This window comes from Halichondria panicea, chromosome 4 (genome assembly GCF_963675165.1).
Source record: "Halichondria panicea chromosome 4, odHalPani1.1, whole genome shotgun sequence".
Lineage (NCBI taxonomy): Eukaryota > Metazoa > Porifera > Demospongiae > Suberitida > Halichondriidae > Halichondria > Halichondria panicea.
The window spans coordinates 2,413,347-2,433,056 of NC_087380.1; the positions used below are offsets into that span (position 1 = coordinate 2,413,347).

Sequence of the window (19,710 nt, forward strand, 5' to 3'; positions counted from 1 at the left end):
AATAATTATTAAAGGCATGCACTGTAGTTTTGTTCATGGGAGCACCTATAGCAAAGCTTTTTAATACCACAATAGCGAAAGAACACATAATTATATATCTATCGGACACTTCTAATTACCCTGGACACTTTTCTGGGCAATTTTCATGTGCTCTATAATTATATATGGTCCAATTATATACCTGGACAATTTTGAATACAAACTATATATATACGGTAATACACTTTCATCTAAAAAATGATACGACAAGTACACAGGTATTATAGATTTGATTGTTAGCAACAAAAATTACTAAAATTGGTGAACAAAAAAAATAATTATTAATTATTAAGAAGTTGCTGGGTAACTTCATCACTCTCTCTCCTTGAAATTGAGCTACCAGCACTGTCTGGTCTGCTCACACTTTCATCTTCTTGAATTGTCTGATGAATTCGAAATGCCATGTGGATATCCTCATTGTCATGGCCAGATGCATCTCGCTTAGTGATCGTCCGATATGTGTTGCCCCCAGTTTCAGTCTCACTCCGAACTGCCAGGAAACCATCCACGCGAAACATTCTCCTTGTGCAACGAATCAAATATGAGTCTTGTCCATTAAACCAGTCTTTTGGATTGACATTTTCATCACTTCTCAGCCTAAAGAAAGGCTTTGTGAGTTGGTTGTTGATTGAGAAGAGACTGTTGAGCTTCTTTCCTTGACTTTCAAGGCAGAGAGGTCCAGCGTTGGAACCAGAGACCGACACAGGTGCACAGAGGTACCGCATTGTACCATCTGTATCATCTGATTTCCAGCCAATGTAGAACTCGTGTGCATGTTCCCCATCATCAGTGAGAATGATGTAGAACTTTGATGCTCTCTCCTTGTCTTTTACTCCGTACACATGAGCATGTCCATTGGTCTCCTCACCTCTCAGGTAGATTTTTGCATCGTTGCAGGAGATATAGTATGGTCCAACTGTGGATGACAATAATTATATCAGGTACACAATTTTTTACAACCATGCATTACATTTATTATTGGCATTACATTATAATTATGTATCATCAAAGTGTTATAGCTATAACTTATGCTACTGTATTTGATTTGCTTTCTCACCTGTTTTTTGCTTTTGCTTCTGTATGTACAGTTTCAGAACTTCCTCCAAATTTTTCCTGAGGCGTTCATTTTGAATCAGAGTTGTAATCGGTTGGAGCTGAACACTGATTACTGCTTCCTTTTCTACAGTGCTCATGTCTTGTTTAGAAAACTTCCCAATGTACCTGATATCCTTGGAGCTGCGTTTGAGCTTTTTGCTGAAAGTAGCTGAAGCTTCAAGACTCGCAATAGGTTCGTACTCCAGCTTGCCATGGGAACTGATGGTTCGTTGATAATGGGATTCAGTCTCGACAACGAACATACTAGCACCTAGTGTGATTGCACTAACGTAGTGGGTGATGTTGTACCTTCCCAGGAATCGCTCAAAACATTTCGTACAATCGTGGTCACTCATTTCTGCTAGAGCGTCAATCCATTTCTCATCTCTCTTGATATCTGAGCACTCCAGTACGTACCGAGCCAGTTTATCATCGGATTCGTCAAACAGTTGCTGGAATGCAATGGTAGTATTGAGAACTCGTCTTCCGATAGCTTTCTGCGTGTTTGTCCAGGTCCGAGACAGATCAGCACCCACGCCCACACTAACAGGAGTTTTAAGCACAGTGATACTCAGGTCCATCTTCGCACTTTGATCTTTAATGCTTGTCACCTCCTCCACATAGTCGCGGAGCATTCCCCCTTCGTTAGTACCGATCAAGTTCGAGTCTCCTTCGCTCAAGTCATCTTCGCTCATTTTAGCTTCTCTGACTTGGAAAGACACCTTGTTGACCCATGGTCGTGGCTCAGTACCATTGACACCACGGCCAAGACCAAGCTCATGTAACTCCCAGCTCTTATAGTTCTTCAGAATTTGCTTAATTGGTTTGCTGCACAAAAATAGAGTGAGTTAATTAGAGCCGTAAAAATATATTGACGATTGAGCTAATCAATAATTATACCTTGTAACTGGTGGGTTTGGTACTTCAGCTTCTGACGTCATATGATCCAGTGCTTCCTTCACTTTGTCTTCTCCGAATTCGATTAATTTGTCCACAAAGTTCGACATAGGTTTTTCCACCTTTTGCGCCATTAAAAATGATGGCGTGTTTCTAAATGTCAAAAAATAATAAAATTATTCATATATTAAATAGCTTAACAATCCAAGTAAAATGTTATGTGCATGCAACTTGAAAAATAGTCCATGCAATTGTTAGTTCTACTGAAAATGGCACCAACATCCTCTACTGCAGACTCTATACACTTACATGCTTGAGTTTCTATTCCCCATGTTGGCTGCTTTCTCAATGGCTTTGCATTGGCTGAAGTTCAACTGTTGTATGGAGCTACTGCAATTCTGCACTGGGCCTTTATACTAGACATTGTCGCCCTCGGATAATACCATAGATTATCAGGTTACAAATGTACTGGTCAAAGAGGAGAGATACGACATCCGCGTGTCAAAGCAAGTGTTTTAGACACACATTCCTTACTTCCTTAGGTCAAAGTTCAATATAATAGGTGTAGACACGCGGCGCGGATGTCGTACCTCCTCTGGGTCAAAGTTGGCCAATTGGGTTCTTGAACTCCCTTTGATTTTATATACATATCAGAGGAGGTGTACGACATCCGCGTGTCCTAAAGCAGAGGAACGACATCCGTGTGTTGAAGGAAGTTTTTAGACTCACATTCCTTAGGTCAAAGTTCAATTGCGTGTAGAAACGGGATCACATGCGACAATGACTGAAACCCAATTACTTCCTAAGTTATGAAGGTCAGAGGTCACCATAACTCGGAAGTCAGGCCAGTTGGAAGTAAATAGTAACTGCGGCTTGGAAGTGAAGCCGATTGAATGAAGTTATTAGCCGTGTTGTAGGATGAATAATAGTTGCTAGCAGTTTGCCATAGAGCTGTGATTTACTTTATTGCTGTAATTTACTATCTAAGGTCTCTTTAGAAGGCTTTACAGGAGGTCAGAGGTCACTACTAACTCGAAAGTAAAGCCACCTATACCTGGAAGAAAATAGACTCGCCAGCCAGCCCTAGCGAGGGGTCCGACACTCCTTTAAATCTTGTACACCCTTCGCCTAAATCTTTGGTAAATCTCTTAAATCTTGGGTAAATCTAAATCTTTATCTGACCTATGAACCTTCTCCATTCGAGGTGCATGCACTATCTGCATGCACTATCTATTACATTATGCATAGATACTATTGTATCTATGTATTGTGCATCACTTTATAATTATATTCGCTATACAAAGACTGTACTGAGTGACTGAATCAAGGTGAGCCATTGCTTTTAGAGCCATGTAGCACTGTTTATAATAATTATTATACATTTCATCATTTCACAGTGTCTATTGTGGAATTCCGACTGACAGGTCTATTGCTACTGATATTATCTTAATATCTATAGGCTCTGCAGTAAGTCTTATCATACTCATTGCATATATAGTCTGTCATTGTAGCTGCCAATAATAGGTTGTAGTGTAAAGCCACATGACATGTATAATCGGGGCAATCATCTATAGGAAAGATGGCTACATGTGATATTCACCCGGACCCAGCTTCACTCAGCGACAAAGATTTTCTCGCTCTCATGCATGATAACTTCCACCGTATGTTGTAAAGTGTTAGCCTAGTTGTTCGCCTAACCGTTATAAAAGCGAAAACTCGGCCTGGGATCGAGGCTAGTAAAGTGTATGCTTGCTGCTGGATTCGATGTTGTTGAAGTGGTTGCATCAATGGATCTCAGTGTGACAAGCCTGGGAATTCAATTGACATAATTGAGAAATTTATTAACCAACATTTTTCTGGTAACAATGAGTACACACTATCTCTGAAACCTTTTGTTTTCCTCTACCTCCAGATTCTCTCCAAGTTGTACACATTACTAATAGAAATCATTGGGCCACAGTCTCCACGATAGGAGTGGGACAACTGCAAGACACTGATGTCTTCCTATATGACTCATTGTACTCTCATACAGAGATTAGTTTGACCACCAAAATTCTACTTGCAAAGTTGCTAAATTCAAGTAAACATTTCATTAGACTGTGTGTTCCACAAATGCCAAAGCAGTGGGGGGGGGGGGGGGGGGGCATCAGATTGTGGGTTGTTTTCAATAGCCTATGCCACACACCTGGCATTTAGGAAGGATCCAAGTGGCGTCACATTCATACAACCTTCTGTGAGAAACCATTTTCTTCACTGCATTGAAGATGAAAAGATTAAACCATTTCCAGTGGGACCTGAGAGGAGGAAGAGAGGGGCTTCAAAGCATATTATTATTAACATTGATATCTAATTGCTATTGTCGCTGTCCAGATGATGAAACCAAAATGATAGCTTGTGATGGGACAAGTTGCCCACTTGGGGGTTGGTTTCACAGAAAATGCCTTGAAGTGAACTAAAATTCCCGAGTTGTGGTATTGCAAACGATGCATCGTGCACTGAAGTATGTATAATAATTATTATAGCTATAGATGTATCTGTTTTTTGTGAAAATAATGTTATAGTGATTATGCTTGACTGTATGTTGTCTATTATACTTGCTATGTAAACCTTGTATAGACTATACTACAAGTTAGCTAGATTTACAGCACTAAATCTCGAGTAAATCTCTGCAAATCTTGCTAAATCTCGAGCAAATCTCCAAAATCTAGGTAAATCTGGGCAAATCTGCAGTAAATCTTACTAAATCTGGGTAAATCCCACTAAATCTTAGATCTTTCAGATCTTGTACACCATAATCCAAAGTGTCCGACCCCTCGCAGCCCTAGGCCCTTCCTCAGGGTAAGGCCGAGGAAGGGCTGGCTGGCGAGTCTAGAAAAAAGCAAGTTGACAGATGGAAAATTCTAATAAGTCAATAGAATAGAGATTCTGTAGTCTATGCATTTATAAATTGTTGAAGCGAGAACTGCCGTCAGAGGTAAACTGATAATAAACACATGGCATCGTGTTCTGCGCTAGCCTCGAGACCAGGCCGATTAAAATCGCCTGGTCTCGAGGCTAGTTCTGCGCATGCGCAGTGCATTGCAAACTCAATATCACTTCTACAGACTGCAAACAGTAAATCATAGATCTGTATATATCACAAATCTATCATGAATACAGAATCTCCAATCGGCTTCACTTCGAAATTGCGTTCCTTCCAGGTGGCTTTACTTCCGAGTTAGTGGTGACCGCTAATTAGAGATTTAGCTTCTAAAGCATCTAAAGAGACTTAGATAAGCAAACAAAGTAAATCACAGCTCTAGCAACTGCTAGTGTTCATCATTTGGAACCACATTAGTTGTGAATTTGTCCAAGTTTGAGTTTCAAGACGATTCTATAACACTTTGATGAGTTTTTATATGCTCTTTCTCCCTAGAACCAGAGTTTAAAGAAGTATATAGTGCTAGTGTTCCAAAGTATTCCATTAGTGATTGTAATAAGCCACAATGTTGCTGATTTAAAAACGTGTGTTGCTGCTTTCAAGTATCAACTAGATCTACGCTAATTGATTTATATGTTTATTTGTACCTCTATGCGCATATGCAGAGAGGTGAAGAGGTTCTAATTGCACAATTTTTAGTTATAGGCCATGCAAGCATAGGAATAGGTTCATCGTAATGTCTTATTTCTATGACCTGAATGCATTCTTGTGAGAAGTTACACCTTGCTCAATTTACTAGGTGAATGTTGAACATGTCGACTGTTTGTGTATGCAGATATGCTTTGAAGCAGGAGCGTAGCCAGGATTTTTTGGAAGAGGGGGCAAAACCTATCAGCCAGTTGCTGCTATCTGAGCAGCTGGGTTACTCCATAAAGCTTCAAGCCTGGACTACTAGAATCTTCAAACAATGAGCTTTACATAAGAGAAACTAGCTGATCAGTCTAACAAGTGGGCAGGGCTCACTTGCTTGTGCACTTATTGCATGCCAGGGCCATAAGAAGATTTTTTAGGTGGGGGGGGGGCAGAAAAAAGGAATAGACCCTCTCCTTGCGACACAGGGGGTGGGTCCGGGAGGGGGAAATTCCACTCTCCCATCCCGCCGGAGGCGAACTTTTTACATTTTGTATGTTCTCAGAGATAAACAGGAGAAAGATACATAAATGAAATAATCTGCATGTGAGAGCTATAGCAAAATAGTTTATTGACGTGGAATCAAAGTCACGAGCAACTGCGAATCAGTTAGCAACTTGTGTATATAAAGTAAGAATAGATGCTGGGGATTCATCGAGCTTCGTAAGAAGAAGGTCCTATATACTTAAGTTCTTCATTATGGGCAGGCTGAGGTACTGAAGAGAAAAAAGAATGAATATTGTGCCATAGTGAGCTCTAGATCTTCTAGCTATATAAATTTCAGGATTAACTTACTTTAGTTACTGTACAGTGTTGTTGCAACAAACCACATGCATTTAACCAATGTGGTTAGATTAAAAGGCACTAAATATAATTTATATCAGTACTGTGATCTGCTGGACTCTGCATGCAGAGGAGCCCCACTGCCCCACCCCATTTTACTGTCTGAAAACCAGGGGGGCTCTGCCCCCCCAGCCCCCCTGGTTCTTACTGCCCTGCATGCATGTACTGTGATTCCACCATAGATAAAGAGTTTCTCTCTTCTCTCTATGATTCCATATATTGAGAGCTGAGATAGTGATGCTATATATACTGGAGCATCTCCACAACAATTTACATCGATCTAGGAAAACATATGGAAGAAGATATGAATTGTTGTCTTTGCACTGAAAATCGTGTGCTTTATAATTATTATGAATTCACAAAATTTTGCCTTCTTTGGCAGCCAGCCGTTCGGGGGATAACGCTACCATGTTTTGTCCTACTGGGAAAGTTGGAATGGCGAAGCTAGCATGAACTTGCAAATAATTTTATGGCGATAGCTATGCACAACATGAGTAACTTTGAAGGTAAATCTTCCTTCACTTTGAATTCCATGATAGCTAACATTTTTGCTAGTACTTTTTATACAGAGTCTTTGCATTGCATGTCTCTTTGATGCTTTGTCAACTAATAGAGCTAACATAACCTTTACCATAATATTATATCTCTTTGACTTCGTTCATCTTTGTTCTATCGTGCAGAAAAGGATAGCAGAAAAGAGGGGGCCTAGAATTTTAACAGAATGGACCCCCTGGGGGGCCTAAACTGTTAACATTCTAGGCCCTGGGGGGTGTAAACATGGGGGGCCCAACATTTTATGACACCGGATATAATAAAGAATGTGGGTCTTTATAAGACACGCAGATGTCGTACCTCCTCTGGGGATGGGCTTATTTTCGCGAGGGTACGGTCAACAGAGCATATAGATAATAGAGGGTTCATGTTAATTACGGTCAAGTATAAAACCAATTGGGTTCTTGGACTCTACTATATATCTACTACATAATTATTAGCCTCGATCCCAGGCCGAGTTTTCGCTTTTATAACGTTATAAGCGAAAACTTGGCCTGGAATCGAGGCTACATAATTTATGACCTTTCATAACATAATCTCCTCAGTCTTGGTTTTGACATACAATCTAATGGCTGCCGGCAACAATGTTCTAGCTAATATCGTAAAAAGCGGGTATATTTCGAGGGTGTAAATTTTTGCGGAAATGACTTTAAAAAAGTTTTGACGAATTTAATTTTTGTGAAAAGGCGCCTTTTTGTAGCATGCATGCATACAATATTAAATTTGGTTATAAATGTTCGCAGTTCATACCTAATCCGGGATAGCCATGAACATTTATATCCTCAAAATATACCTGTCCCGCTATACGGTACTTAAATTGGAAATTTAAATCAGCCCTTAGATCTACTTGCACGTAAATGTATTTGATGAATTTCATTGGCTGAGGTCACATGATCAGCAAAAATATACATCTTATACTCCATTCAATTATTATAGGCACTATAATTATATAATAAATTGTAGTTTTGTTCTCACAGGGAGCACCTAGAGCATATTGTGCAGAGCTTTCTAACACAATAGCAAAAACACAGAATACATAATTTAATTACTAAAGTATGATACAACACAGGTTTAAATCTAGATTGTTTGCAACAAAAATTACAGTTAATAAAATTGATAAACAAGTTTCTCAGTTTATATTGCTTGTTAGTAAAACAAGAGTTAGCTACAAAATAGAGCGATGACTACAAATGATGTGTCACTAAAACGTTTCCTCATTTTCTTGAATTGTCTGATGAATTCTAAATGCCATGTGGACATCCTCATTGTCATGGCCAGACGCATCTCGCTTAGTGATCGTCCGATACATGTCGCCCCCAGCTTCAGTCTCACTCCGAACTGCCAGGAAGCCATCCACGCGAAACCTTCTCCTTGTGCAACGAATCAAATATGAGTCTTGTCCTTCAAACCAGGCTTTTGGATTGACATTTTCATCACCTCTCAGCCTAAAGAAAGGCTTTGTGAGTTGGTTGTTGATTGAGAAGAGACTGTGGAGCTTCTTTCCTTTACTTTCAAGGCAGAGAGGTCCAGCATTGGAACCAGAGACCGACACAGGTGCACAGAGGTACCGCATTGTACCATCTGTATCATGTGATTTCCAGCCAATGTAGAACTCGTGTGCATGTTCCCCATCATCAGTGAGAATTATGTAGAACTTTGATGCTCTCTCCTTGTCTTTCACTCCGTACACATGAGCATGTCCATCGGTCTCCTCAGCTCTCAAGTAGATTTTTGCATCGTTGCAGGAGATATAGTATGGTCCAACTGTGGACGAAAATAATTATATCAGGTACACAATTTTACATTTATTACTGGCATTACATTATGATTATGTATTATCACAGTGTTATAGCTTACTGCATTCGCTTTATCACCTGTTTTTTGTTTTTGCTTCTGTACGTACAGTTTCAGAGCTTCCTCCAAATTTTTCCTGAGGCGTTCATTTTGAATCAGAGTTGTAATCGGTTGGAGCTGAACATTGATTACTGCTTCTTTGTCTACAGTGCTCATGTCTTGTTTAGAAAACTTCCCAATGTACCTGATATCCTTAGAGCTGTATTTGAGCTTTTTGCTGAAAGTAGCTGAAGCTTCAAGACTCGCAATAGGTTCGTACTCCAGCTTGCCATGGGAACTGACGGTTTGTTGATAATGGGATTCAGTCTCGACAATAAACATACTAGCACCTAGTGTGATTGCACTAACGTAGTGGGTGATGTTGTACCTTCCCAGGAATCGCTCAAAACATTTCGTACAATCGAGGTCACTCATTTCTGCTAGAGCGTCAATCCATTTCCCATCTCTCTTGATATCTGAGCACTCCAGTACGTACCGAGCCAGTTTATCATCGGATTCGTCAAACAGTTGCTGGAATGCAATGGTAGCATTGAGAACTCGTCTTCCGATAGCTTTCTGCGTGTTTGTCCAGGTCCGAGACAGATCAGCACCCACGCCCACACTCACAGGAGTTTTAGGCACAGTGATACTCAGGTCCATCTTCGCACTTTGATCTTTAATGCTTGTCACCTCCTCCACATAGTCGCGGAGCATTCCCCCTTCGTTAGTACCGATCAAGTTCAAGTTTTCTTCACTCATTTTAGCTTCTCTGACTTGGAAAGACACCTTGTTGACCCATGGTCGTGGCTCAGTACCATTGACACCACGGCCAAGACCAAGCTCATGTAACTCCCAGCTCTCGTAGTTTTTCAGAATTTGCTTTGGTTTGCTGCACAAAAATAGAGTGAGTTAATTAGAGCCATAAATTATATTGACGATTGCAGTGGCGGATCTAGAAAAAGTGATAGGTAGGTGCTGCAAGAGTCTCCTTCAAATAAACGTGCACAGTAGCACGCAAAAATCCGGGATTACGCCCCTTTTGACGTCATTTCCGGTAGATGCGGTGTCAATAATATTACGTTCGCCCCAATAAAGAGTTGCCTCCCTTATATAGACATAAAATTATTTCTAAAAGACATAGATAATTTTGCAAGTGTTGTACTGCACTCTATTCTTGTCGAGCCTAGTCTGCACTGCAGTGCTGCTTTTATCACAGCTTTTAAAGATACTACTGTATTAGATAGGTCTACAGCTACTCAGCTAGCTAGTACCAAGTCTAAGTGACTTCCATCAACCAATGAGTGAGACACAAATATACTTAATTTGTCCAAGATCAGGGGGATGCTTGAGCACCCTCTGCTACCTGCTGGATCCGCCCCTGGATTGAGCTAATCAATAATTACCTTGGAAGTGGTGGGTTTGGTTTAGGTTCTGACGTCACATCATCCAGTGCTTCCTTCACTTTGTCTTCTCCGAACTCGATTAATTTGTCCACAAAGTTTGACATAGGTTTTTCCACCTTTTGCTCCACTAAAAATAATGGCGTGTTCCTACAATAATGTCAAAAAGATAATAATGATACAAATATTCATCTAACAATCGAAGTAAAATGTTATGTGCATGCAACTTGAACCATGCATGCAATCGTTGGCTCTGCTGAAGATGGCACCAGCATCTAGTTATGAACCTTTACTGCAGACTCTATTATACTTACATGCTTGAGTTTGTATTCCCCATGTTGGCTGCTTTCTCAATTTAATGGCTTTGCATTGGCTGAAGTTGCTTGGAGCTCTGCAATTCTGCACTGGGCCTTTATACTAAACATTGTCGCCCTCGGATAATACCATAGATTATCATGTTACAAATGTACTGATCAAAGTTGGCCAATTGGGTTCTTGAACTCCCTTTTGCACTATATTATATGACTTGTTTATAATTATACATATACCACAATGAGCTCATCTTAGTTTTGACATACAGTAGCTGCACAATGTACTGTGTAGACGTGCTACCTAAATCAAGTTGCTGTCATTAATCTCTTGCCTTCAGAGGGGAAAAAAATGGTAAAGGTAGCAAAATTAAATACCCTTAGTGCTTGTTCCAAGTCTGCAACGAGATCTTAAGTATCTTCTAATCCAACAGAGACACGGACCTGTGTGTGTGCATGTGTAGTGGGGCGTTACAAATGTTTGAATGTGTGCATGTGGGTCGGAGGCTGTGTGTCACTGTGTGTATCATTTGTGTGTGTGTGTGTGTGTGTGTGTGAGTGTGGGTCACCGGTGGGTGTGTGTGAGGCTATATTCATGCATGTGTGAGTGTGTACATGCAATCCTTGAATCAGCAGTTGACCAACTCTAGGCCTGGAAAGCCTCTCTCCTTTTCTTGTGGCCTGGAATCGAGGCTATATATTGAGCATGCACCATTTAGTGGAGTACTGACTGTAGAGCACTCCAAAGGCCTCCCGGTCTCTTTGGGAATGGAGGCATGTATGCATGCATGTGTCTATCTAGAAGGTTCATGTTAGAAATGTACTGGTCAAAGTTGGCCAATTGGGTTCTTGAACTGGTCAAAGTATAATATTACAGGTCAATTGGGTTCTTGGACTCAACTTTTGCACTAAATTAGTACTTACATAATTATAATAGGTGTTGATACATGCATGCATGAGCTCATCTAATTAGTTTTGACAATTAATGTATGGCTGCCGCAACAATTAATGTGCTGTGTATAAATTATAATGTAGCTAATACATGTACCTAAATCGGAAATTTAATAACGAATTGCTGTCATCAATTTTTCATAAGAATATAATTATTATAACATCTTCAATGCAAGCAGCAATAAATAGCACACCAAAAGCAATCTGACTTAAAGTCAGTTAATCGAGTTCTAGCTACAGTAAAGTCTTTTTGACGAGCTTGCTTCAAGCAGACTATTGGCTTGCCTGCAGAGGAGAAAAAAATAATTTAAATTAAATTATAGGTTTTACGAACAATACCTTTAGTGCTTGTTCCAAGTCTGCAACAAGATCTTCAGTCTCTTCTAATCCAACAGAGACACGGACCTGTGTGTGTGAGGGGGTTAGAAAAAATGTGTGTGTGTGTGTGTGGTGTGGTGTGTGGGTGGGTGGGTGGTTGTGTGTGTACGAAAGACTATGTGTGTGTGAGGGAGTTAGAAAAGGTGTGTGTATGGGTGAGGCTGTGTGTGTGTGTGTGTGTGTGTGTGTGTGTGTGGTGTGTGGTGTGTGTGCGTACACTATGTATGTGTGTGTGTGGGTGTGTTTGAATCAGTTGCTATTAATTTTGACTGACCAAAGTGTCCAGCACTCCAATGGCCTCTCTCTTCTCCTTGGGAATGGACGCGTGCGTCATACTCCATCTGGAACATTGCAGTAAAGTGTCGAGTATAAACGAACAGTGCTGTTATCAAATGCTATCAGAACTTACGGGTGCTCCACCAAGCTCTCAAATCCTCCGAGACTCTCAGCTAGCGTGAACACCTACATGTATATATAGTACACAATTACACAGATTGCTGCAACAATATATTCATGAAGCCGAACAATACGATGACAATAATTAAGCATGCAATAACCACAATGGATAATTAATATAAATGTCTTTTTTTAGTAAAAACATAATTTGGTTTTGAAAATAGGACATTCCTAACTTAAGTTATTGGCCCTCAAAGGTAGTTATACTGAATTACAGGTAGCTAAGTTTCAGTCAAAACACCATAACGTATATAGAGAGAAGCTATTTGCCATGTACATGCATGTACACACCTTGACAGCATCAAAGAACTTCTGAAGATTTCCCTTGATGTAGAAGGTGACCATGCCACTGAATCCTTTGGCTTGCTTCTTCATCAGCTCGTGCTGTGGGTGTGAGGGGAGACCGGGGTATATGACCTTCTCCACATATGGAGAGGTCTCCAGAAACTGGGCGACAGCTGTGGCATTCTTTTGATGTTCCCTCATACGCACATGGAGTGTCTTCATGCCACGGTTGGCAAGGAAACAGTCAAATGGACTGGGCACAGTACCACAGGCTATAAGGACGGAACACAGAATGACAAATGTGTAATTGAACAGATTCTTAATAAAAACAATAAACATTGTACTTATTATGGAATGGTACACTAATAAATAGTAGGTGGTATTTTTAAGCGATTAACCATGTGCCCTATTCAACTTCCTATAACCCATTCAAAATTTTAGAGCAGCTTACATTTCAACTGGTTTGAACTACTTTAAACTGGCTCCAAGTACTTTAACCTCTATACCTTTAGAGTACTTCAACCTCTCTAGCTACCTTTAGATTGGCTCAAAAGTTTAACTGAACAATGACATGCATATATACCATTTGCGAAGTATCTCAGCTTAGAGCCCAACTCATCATCGTTGGTACAGACGGCACCCATCATGACATCACTGTGTCCTGTGTGTATGTATGCACAGTTATGAAACATCAACTATATTCAGTACGACCGTATACAAACAGACAGACACATACACACACAGACACACTACCATATACCTCGCTTGCGCATGAAAGGCACAATTGAAACCTTAACAGCTAGTAAATTAACACACGTACTGCAGTCACTGTGTTTGTATAGAGTGATAAAATTTCACTTTTAGTTGTCAGAAGATAAAAAGGAGCAAGGGTCAAACATACAAATACAACATGTGTCCAGTCACGCAGTTAGTGAGATTTATGCTAATAGTCTATTGGTCTTGTGGTGCTAATGGTGTCATTTCCATTCCTAAACTGGCTCCTCTTTTCCCAGGTAGCGGTTTGTCCTTGAAACTAAACTTTGCCAATGAACTGTCTCCGATAAACGAATCGAATTCCTCGTTAAGATCTTGCTCTGGGGTAACAATTTTGGCGGGCGACAAAAGACTTTCTTTAACTCTCGGAGAGATCAAACTGAAAAGCATAAAAGCGTCCACCTCGTTGTGATACTTGATAGACGGCACACACGCTGACGTATACTCGGCTTGTGCAGCACCTCTCTGTGTTACCCTCTTGGTTGCCAAGAATCCATCGATACGACCACTCCTTCGTGAACAGTTGATGAAGAACTGGTCATTTCCCAACACCCACTCTCGAAGATCAACTGGAGCCGTGTGTTTCTTGAACAATCGACTGTGAAGTGAGAACCGTGCATTATGCTCATGAATATCATTCCTCATGTACAGAGGTCCACTGTTTCGCCCCAAAATACTCACATGAGCATCGAGGTATCGAAACATTGCTGGTGTGTGGGGTCTGTCTTGAGAGAGTGTGGGAATACCACGTTGCAGTCCTCGATGTCCGTCACCGTGCCAACCAATCAAAAACTCGTACGGGTGGTCCCCATTGTCCGTTGGGATGATGAAAAACAACGAGGCTTGGGATACTTCTGTGGTTCCTTCGACGGCGAATCCATTTCTTTTGTTTACCTTCCAGTAGATGTCTCCCACAGCAATGAGGAATGGACCAGCTACAGAATGCACAACACATGACTGTATTAAAAGGTGGTATTATGAATTACCATACAAAACTAACCACGCAAGTACCCAAAGCCATTGTTACACAACATTTAGCACCACAAACACATGCATCACTCAGCTACACTGTGCGTACATGTACTTACAACTTGTGTCTCCTTGCACTTCAATGTAGTCCAGAAGAGCTTTTCTCATTGCCAAATGAAGGAACCTCAACTGCACGAGCTGATGTATCGGCAGTATCCCAATCCCGATCACCGCCTCATCATAGGTACCCCTAGAAACTTTCTCGTTCACGATCCTCCCAATTTGTCGTAAATCTGAAGCCTTGTTCGTCGTTTTCTTGGAAAATGATTGGGAGATGACTAGATTTGCAAGACTTTCGAAGCCAAATGTTCCCTTGGCCCCAATTTTGCTGTAATACTCGGTCTCGCTGAAGAGTCTGTACTGAGATGCCCCAAGACTGATGGAATTGACGTAATGGGTGATGCGGAAATGACGAACGAAATCTGCACAATCGCTGACAATCTGCTTAGCTCCCTCTTTATCGACTGCGTTGATGTAATTTGACAAATCGTCGCAAGGGTTGACTCCTTTGACCAGCGAAATCTCCGGGGGTACTGTTCTGTCTTCAATCTTCTTTGCCAATTCATAGCGATGTATTATTCGCTCCAGGATCCATTTCGAGAGCCTTTCCTCAAAATTGAATACGTGTTGTCGATCTAGTTCCTTTTGTTCAACTTCAGTGGCTGTGGCATAGACAACTTTAGGAACAACGGTTTCTTTCTGAGCATCTATAGTTTTGACACTCTTGCTGCTTGACTGTGGGAGGTCATCAAATTGTGAAGAAAAAGATATAGTCCTGTTCATCACTCTCTTTCCAATGGCTTTTCGTGTTGTTGAAACACTTCTCGATTGCTCTCCCTCGAGGCCTAGATTAACCGGAGCCTGGGGTATTGCCACGGAGGCTTTCAAGTTGGTCTGTTGTGTAGTAACACTGGACACCTCTCGTTCATAGCTCTGCATCGATCCACCTTCTTCTGTTCCAATGATATTATCAATGTGGATTCTCCTGACTTGAAACGAAGACTTGTGGAGCCAAGGAGAAGCATCAGTAGCATCCACACCACGGCCAAGACCTAGGTCAATGATTCGTCCAACTTCTTCTTCAGTGATGACTGGGAGAGCCTTGGAGCTAGCGGCTGGTGATGTGTCCTTGGTGGTTGCCTTCTTAGAATCATTGCTGCTGCAAGGTTAAAGAAAGGCAATGGTGTTAAGCTACAGAAATTGCTATATGCGTACTCAAGCTATCTAGCAAATTGGCAATAATTTCACACATCACTCTCATGCTCAGTAGATACATGTAGGATAGATAGATAGCCAGCTATACACAGTTGTCTCACCTGGTTTGGCTCATCCTGTAAGTTCAGTGTTTTTGGCTGAATAGCTAGCAGGTGGCAGATCTGATAACTTATAATAAGTATGTACAAGATATGTACATGTACAGGTAATTCAAGTAGCTAGCTGTAATTATAATGATAGCTTTGAGCTAATTGGCAGCAATAGAAATGTTGATGACGTAATTTCCTGTGTGATGCCTTATCAGATCATACATGTAGATTACCAACTTCGTTTAGCAACAGCAATGACGCATAAGCGATAGATTACTACATGTACCACTTAAATTGAAGGGGTGAATATTGAGGTGTGCAAGTCCTGATACGAATGCCTGCAAGAAGCTATTTGTTTTACATCGAGACATATTATACATGTACCTGTTCCCGTGCACAACATGTAATTGTTGAGGTGCAATAGTAGACCGAGGTATAAAGTAATGACAAACACTCCACAACATTACCGTATCCCACCTAATTACTAGGTTTCCTCACCCCTCATAATTACTAATTACTAGGGGTTTCCCCATCCTCATAATTACTGAGTTTTCTCACCGTTGAGGTACTTAGTGACGGAGTGGTAGACGATGGTTGCCCCGAGCTCCAGCGGCCGCAGGAAGTAGGGGGTCATGAACGTGTTGTCCACCACCACAATACAGTCCTGGGGGTAGGGGGGGGGTCAATAATAAGCACAAAATCAACGCAGCGCTCTTGCAATCAAGCTATAGAATTCATGTGGCCCTCTACATGTATAATTATATACAAGCCTACTCATTGTCTCGTCACCTATCTTCTAGACAAAACAACACCTAAATTAAATTAAATACACAACCTCTAAAAATAGCCTGAATTATAGTGGGGAGGGGAAGGGGCTCACTTTGTTTTTCTTTGAGAGTTTCACGACGGCCTCAATGTCAGTGTACTTGAGAGTGGGGTTGGTCAGAGACTCGGCCCAAATCATCTGCAATACGGGGAAAGCGAATTAGAGATATTAATCCGAACCCTGGACCCTGGCACTGGATGGAGTCATTACTAAGCAGGTATAATTATACGTAATAGTTACCTTTGTGTTGGGCTTGATGGTTTTCTCCATCAGTGAGATGTCAGTGAGGTCAATAAAGTCACACTCTATACCATACTTGGACATTATCGCAGTGAAGAAACGATAGGTACCTGTAGCAAAAAAATATGCAAGTTGAAGTATATTCATGGCTGTATATAGTTGTATTCATACCTCCATAACAGTCGTCCATTGCAATCACATGATCTCCGGATTTCAGCAGCTGGCATAGGAGAGTGGTAGCACCCAATCCAGAGCCTGCGGCAATGCCTGTGTGTGTGGAGGGGGGGGGGGGGGAGTAGGTGGATGCAGTCTCAAACCAGACCCAAATGGACTAAGGGTGGCAGGGGCGTAGGGAGGGGGAGGGCTTTGGGGGCTGGAGCCCCCCCTTTCTCTGCAAAAACTACACTAAGAGCCCCACCTTCTCTGATGAGTCTTCAGCCTGGGAATTACTGATATAGATTAGTGGCAGACAAACAGCATGTCCAAGAGCTAGCTATACTATACTAGTAACTTTGATTCTTTAGTGCAACTAAGCTAGCTAGCTACGGCTAGCTAGCTTTAGCAAGGTGTGGCTATTTCTTGCACATGCGCAATGAGTCATTAATTAGGGGGTGTGGCTTCCGGTCAATGAAAAATTTCGGCGCTCCGCGCCAAGTAGTTTCTGGCGCGAAGCCTAACAGCTCAGCCCCCCCTTCCTCAAATTCCTGCCTATGTCCCTGGGTGGATGTGGGTATGGCACTACAATGCTGATTTCCCTTTCCTGGAGCTGCAGCCATAGTAAGGTTATGAGGGCAAAATGTGGGTACTACAGTGCAACAACCAAAGAGAGTAGATTTTTTTTTTTGGTACACATTTTTTACATTTTGTGGCATATCTTCTAAAGTAAAAGTGATATGATCTATTTGAGTGCAGGTACTGAAAGTTCAACTATTGGCGCTTCCATTGGACCACCACCTGTTACATCATATGACATCATCAGTATAAAATGGCTGTCTGAAGATGTGTACTTCCGAAAATATGTTAGGAATAGAAGTAGCTTATTTGTTTGAGTTAAGATCTGAAATTTGTTGTGCATGTACCTGAGTATATTGCTCATCTTTTGAGCTTCAACGGAAGTCTGGGCTACTAGTAAGTTCTGAGAAATACTGCATTTTGTTGTTTTTTGGTGGCAAATATGTTAGGAATACAACTTTCGATTTTATATTAGTTAAGGTCTGATTTTTGAGCAGCATGTACTACAATAGTGTACTTTTCATCTGTACTAACTTACAGGAGTTAGGCTAGCCTCTTCTTTGCTAGAGCGGCCCATCTTGTCAAAAACAGTGCTTTTTATGACTTTTGGGGCGATTTGGCTACGTAGTAAGCTCAATTACCACGCCCCTGTGACACAAAATGACCAACACCAACTGTGTATTTGCAGGTAGACATCACATGACCTTTGAATGTAGCAAATAACAACAGGATGATTTGTGATGTCACAAATCAATGAATATCATTGCATACGTCAGCAAAAGTAGCAAAACGGACCAAAATCACCATTTTTGACAAGAAGGGCCGCTCTAGCAAAGATGAGACTTGTCTAGCTCCTGTAAGTTAGTACAGATGAATTCTATGCTATTGTAGTACATGCTCCTCAAAAATCAGACCTTAACTAGCATAAAATCGAAAGTTGTATTCCTAACATATTTGCCACCAAAAAACAACAAAATTCAGTATTTCTCAGAACTTACTAGCAGCCCAGACTTCCGTTGAAGCTCAAAAGATGAGCAATATAGTCAGGTACATACACAATAAATTTCAGATCTTAACTCAAACAAATAAGCTATTTCTATTCCTAACATATTTTCGGAGGTACACATCTTCAGACAGCCATTTCATAGTGATGATGTCATATGATGTAACAGGTGGTGGTCCAATGGAAGCGCCAATAATTGAACTTTCAGTACCTGCACTCAAATAGATCATATCACTTTTACTTCAGAAGATATGCCACAAAATGTGAAAAAAAATAATATAAAAAAAAATCTACTCTCTTTGGTTGTTGCACTGTACATGTATCATGCACTCCTGGCAGTTTCTTCTGCTATACAAGTGAGAGGTCACCCATTAAAACAGTTCATATATAATACCGTGTTTTGCTCCCTCTAGAGCTGCAATGCACCTCTCAAACACTCCTCTAGTTGGGTTGGCACTCCTCGAGTACTCGTATGGATCCTGTAAACAAGACACTGTTATTAAAAAAAATCGGATATGGAAAAACGCCCTAAATACTAACTCTAACCCCTTCCTGGACACACCTACTAAGACCAACATCCAGTGCCATGCCCTGGTTTTCAGGTAGGTTGAGAGAATGCTGAGAGCGTAAAGTTACTCATACGACTCACGCATTAAATTACTATTGGCCTATGTACAGCGCAATACAACAGTAATTTAATTATAACTTTATGCATGAGTATAACTTTACACTCTACAGCATTCCCTCAACCTACCTGAAATACTCTGTATGGTCCGCTCTAATACATGTAGCCTACATCTATCAATGCAAAGCATACGGCTTCATGGATTTATTAGCAAGTATTTTAGGAGGTATGTTTTTAAATACTTGCTAGTATTAGAGTCTCACTGGCTGTCCAGGTATTCTTTGCTTGTAGGTTGAGGACATGACGATAGGGGGTACCACAGCCTTGGAGCTCCATTGGTCTGGATCCTGGCCAGCGTGTATAGCATCAGTACCAAAGTGAGGGTAAGTAGACATCTTGTTCTGTCTTGAAAGAAGCGTTTTAGGCTCGATAGAAGGATATCCTAGGCTTTATGGAAGTCAAGTGAAAGTCTTTGTTGTATACCACATGCATCAATGGTGGCAAACCCCTGACACGCCCCCACTTGTCTC

General features: G+C 41.1%; 4 protein-coding genes and 1 long non-coding RNA gene across 6 annotated transcripts; 1 reads left to right on the top strand and 4 right to left on the bottom strand.

Annotated features, from left to right (window-relative positions):
- Positions 1-221: 221 nt before the first annotated feature.
- On the bottom strand, positions 222-2,750 carry LOC135335102 (uncharacterized). The gene is made up of 4 exons (XM_064530520.1): positions 2,341-2,750; positions 2,035-2,184; positions 1,097-1,962; positions 222-955 (listed from the first exon to the last, which is right to left on the bottom strand). The coding sequence occupies exons 1-4, from the start codon at positions 2,361-2,363 to the stop codon at positions 321-323; spliced, it is 1,674 nt and encodes a 557-aa protein (XP_064386590.1). The 5' UTR covers positions 2,364-2,750; the 3' UTR covers positions 222-320.
- A 125-nt stretch (positions 2,751-2,875) lies between these two features.
- Positions 2,876-4,156, top strand: LOC135335156 (uncharacterized). The gene is made up of 3 exons (XR_010394461.1): positions 2,876-3,359; positions 3,429-3,498; positions 3,606-4,156. It is a non-coding gene; the product is annotated as an uncharacterized LOC135335156 (long non-coding RNA).
- A 4,081-nt stretch (positions 4,157-8,237) lies between these two features.
- LOC135335199 (uncharacterized) lies at positions 8,238-10,623 on the bottom strand. The gene is made up of 4 exons (XM_064530618.1): positions 10,584-10,623; positions 10,273-10,419; positions 8,911-9,758; positions 8,238-8,800 (listed from the first exon to the last, which is right to left on the bottom strand). The coding sequence occupies exons 1-4, from the start codon at positions 10,604-10,606 to the stop codon at positions 8,238-8,240; spliced, it is 1,581 nt and encodes a 526-aa protein (XP_064386688.1). The 5' UTR covers positions 10,607-10,623.
- A 350-nt stretch (positions 10,624-10,973) lies between these two features.
- Positions 10,974-19,705, bottom strand: LOC135335116 (putative cystathionine gamma-lyase 2). 2 transcript variants are annotated; one of them, XM_064530542.1, is made up of 12 exons: positions 19,444-19,704; positions 18,950-19,034; positions 16,992-17,087; positions 16,821-16,930; positions 16,635-16,718; positions 16,313-16,418; positions 13,231-13,308; positions 12,654-12,919; positions 12,316-12,368; positions 12,181-12,247; positions 11,868-11,933; positions 11,663-11,813 (listed from the first exon to the last, which is right to left on the bottom strand). In XM_064530542.1, exons 1-12 carry the CDS (start codon positions 19,573-19,575, stop codon positions 11,802-11,804), a joined length of 1,155 nt encoding a protein of 384 aa, XP_064386612.1. In that variant the 5' UTR covers positions 19,576-19,704; the 3' UTR covers positions 11,663-11,801. The 2 variants fall into 2 exon arrangements, with proteins under 2 accessions (XP_064386613.1, XP_064386612.1); XM_064530543.1 differs by lacking the exons at positions 11,663-11,813; positions 11,868-11,933 and adding an exon at positions 10,974-11,021 and having other exon boundaries at positions 19,444-19,705.
- On the bottom strand, positions 13,481-16,306 carry LOC135335099 (uncharacterized). The gene is made up of 3 exons (XM_064530517.1): positions 15,767-16,306; positions 14,510-15,609; positions 13,481-14,356 (listed from the first exon to the last, which is right to left on the bottom strand). Exons 1-3 carry the CDS (start codon positions 15,778-15,780, stop codon positions 13,599-13,601), a joined length of 1,872 nt encoding a protein of 623 aa, XP_064386587.1. The 5' UTR covers positions 15,781-16,306; the 3' UTR covers positions 13,481-13,598.
- Positions 19,706-19,710: the final 5 nt, after the last annotated feature.

What these genes read in the sequence shown, in the direction of transcription:
- LOC135335102 (XM_064530520.1), bottom strand. Translation starts at nt 2,363, where the DNA reads ATGGGGAATAGAAACTCAAGCAT. An exon ending in CCAAACCCACCAGTTACAAG is followed by an intron (nt 1,963 to 2,034) that starts GTATAATTATTG and finishes ATTTTTGTGCAG; the next exon opens with CAAACCAATTAAGCAAATTC. An exon ending in GAAGCAAAAGCAAAAAACAG is followed by an intron (nt 956 to 1,096) that starts GTGAGAAAGCAA and finishes TGTCATCCACAG; the next exon opens with TTGGACCATACTATATCTCC.
- LOC135335199 (XM_064530618.1), bottom strand. Translation starts at nt 10,606, where the DNA reads ATGGGGAATACAAACTCAAGCAT. An exon ending in GGGAATACAAACTCAAGCAT is followed by an intron (nt 10,420 to 10,583) that starts GTAAGTATAATA and finishes ACATTATTGTAG; the next exon opens with GAACACGCCATTATTTTTAG. An exon ending in GAAGCAAAAACAAAAAACAG is followed by an intron (nt 8,801 to 8,910) that starts GTGATAAAGCGA and finishes TTTCGTCCACAG; the next exon opens with TTGGACCATACTATATCTCC.
- LOC135335099 (XM_064530517.1), bottom strand. An exon ending in AGTGCAAGGAGACACAAGTT is followed by an intron (nt 14,357 to 14,509) that starts GTAAGTACATGT and finishes TGCATTCTGTAG; the next exon opens with CTGGTCCATTCCTCATTGCT.
- LOC135335116 (XM_064530542.1), bottom strand. Translation starts at nt 19,575, where the DNA reads ATGTCTACTTACCCTCACTTTGGTACTGATGCTATACACGCTGGCCAG. An exon ending in AAAGAATACCTGGACAGCCA is followed by an intron (nt 19,035 to 19,443) that starts GTGAGACTCTAA and finishes TCTTGTTTACAG; the next exon opens with GATCCATACGAGTACTCGAG. An exon ending in TCTAGAGGGAGCAAAACACG is followed by an intron (nt 17,088 to 18,949) that starts GTATTATATATG and finishes CCACACACACAG; the next exon opens with GCATTGCCGCAGGCTCTGGA.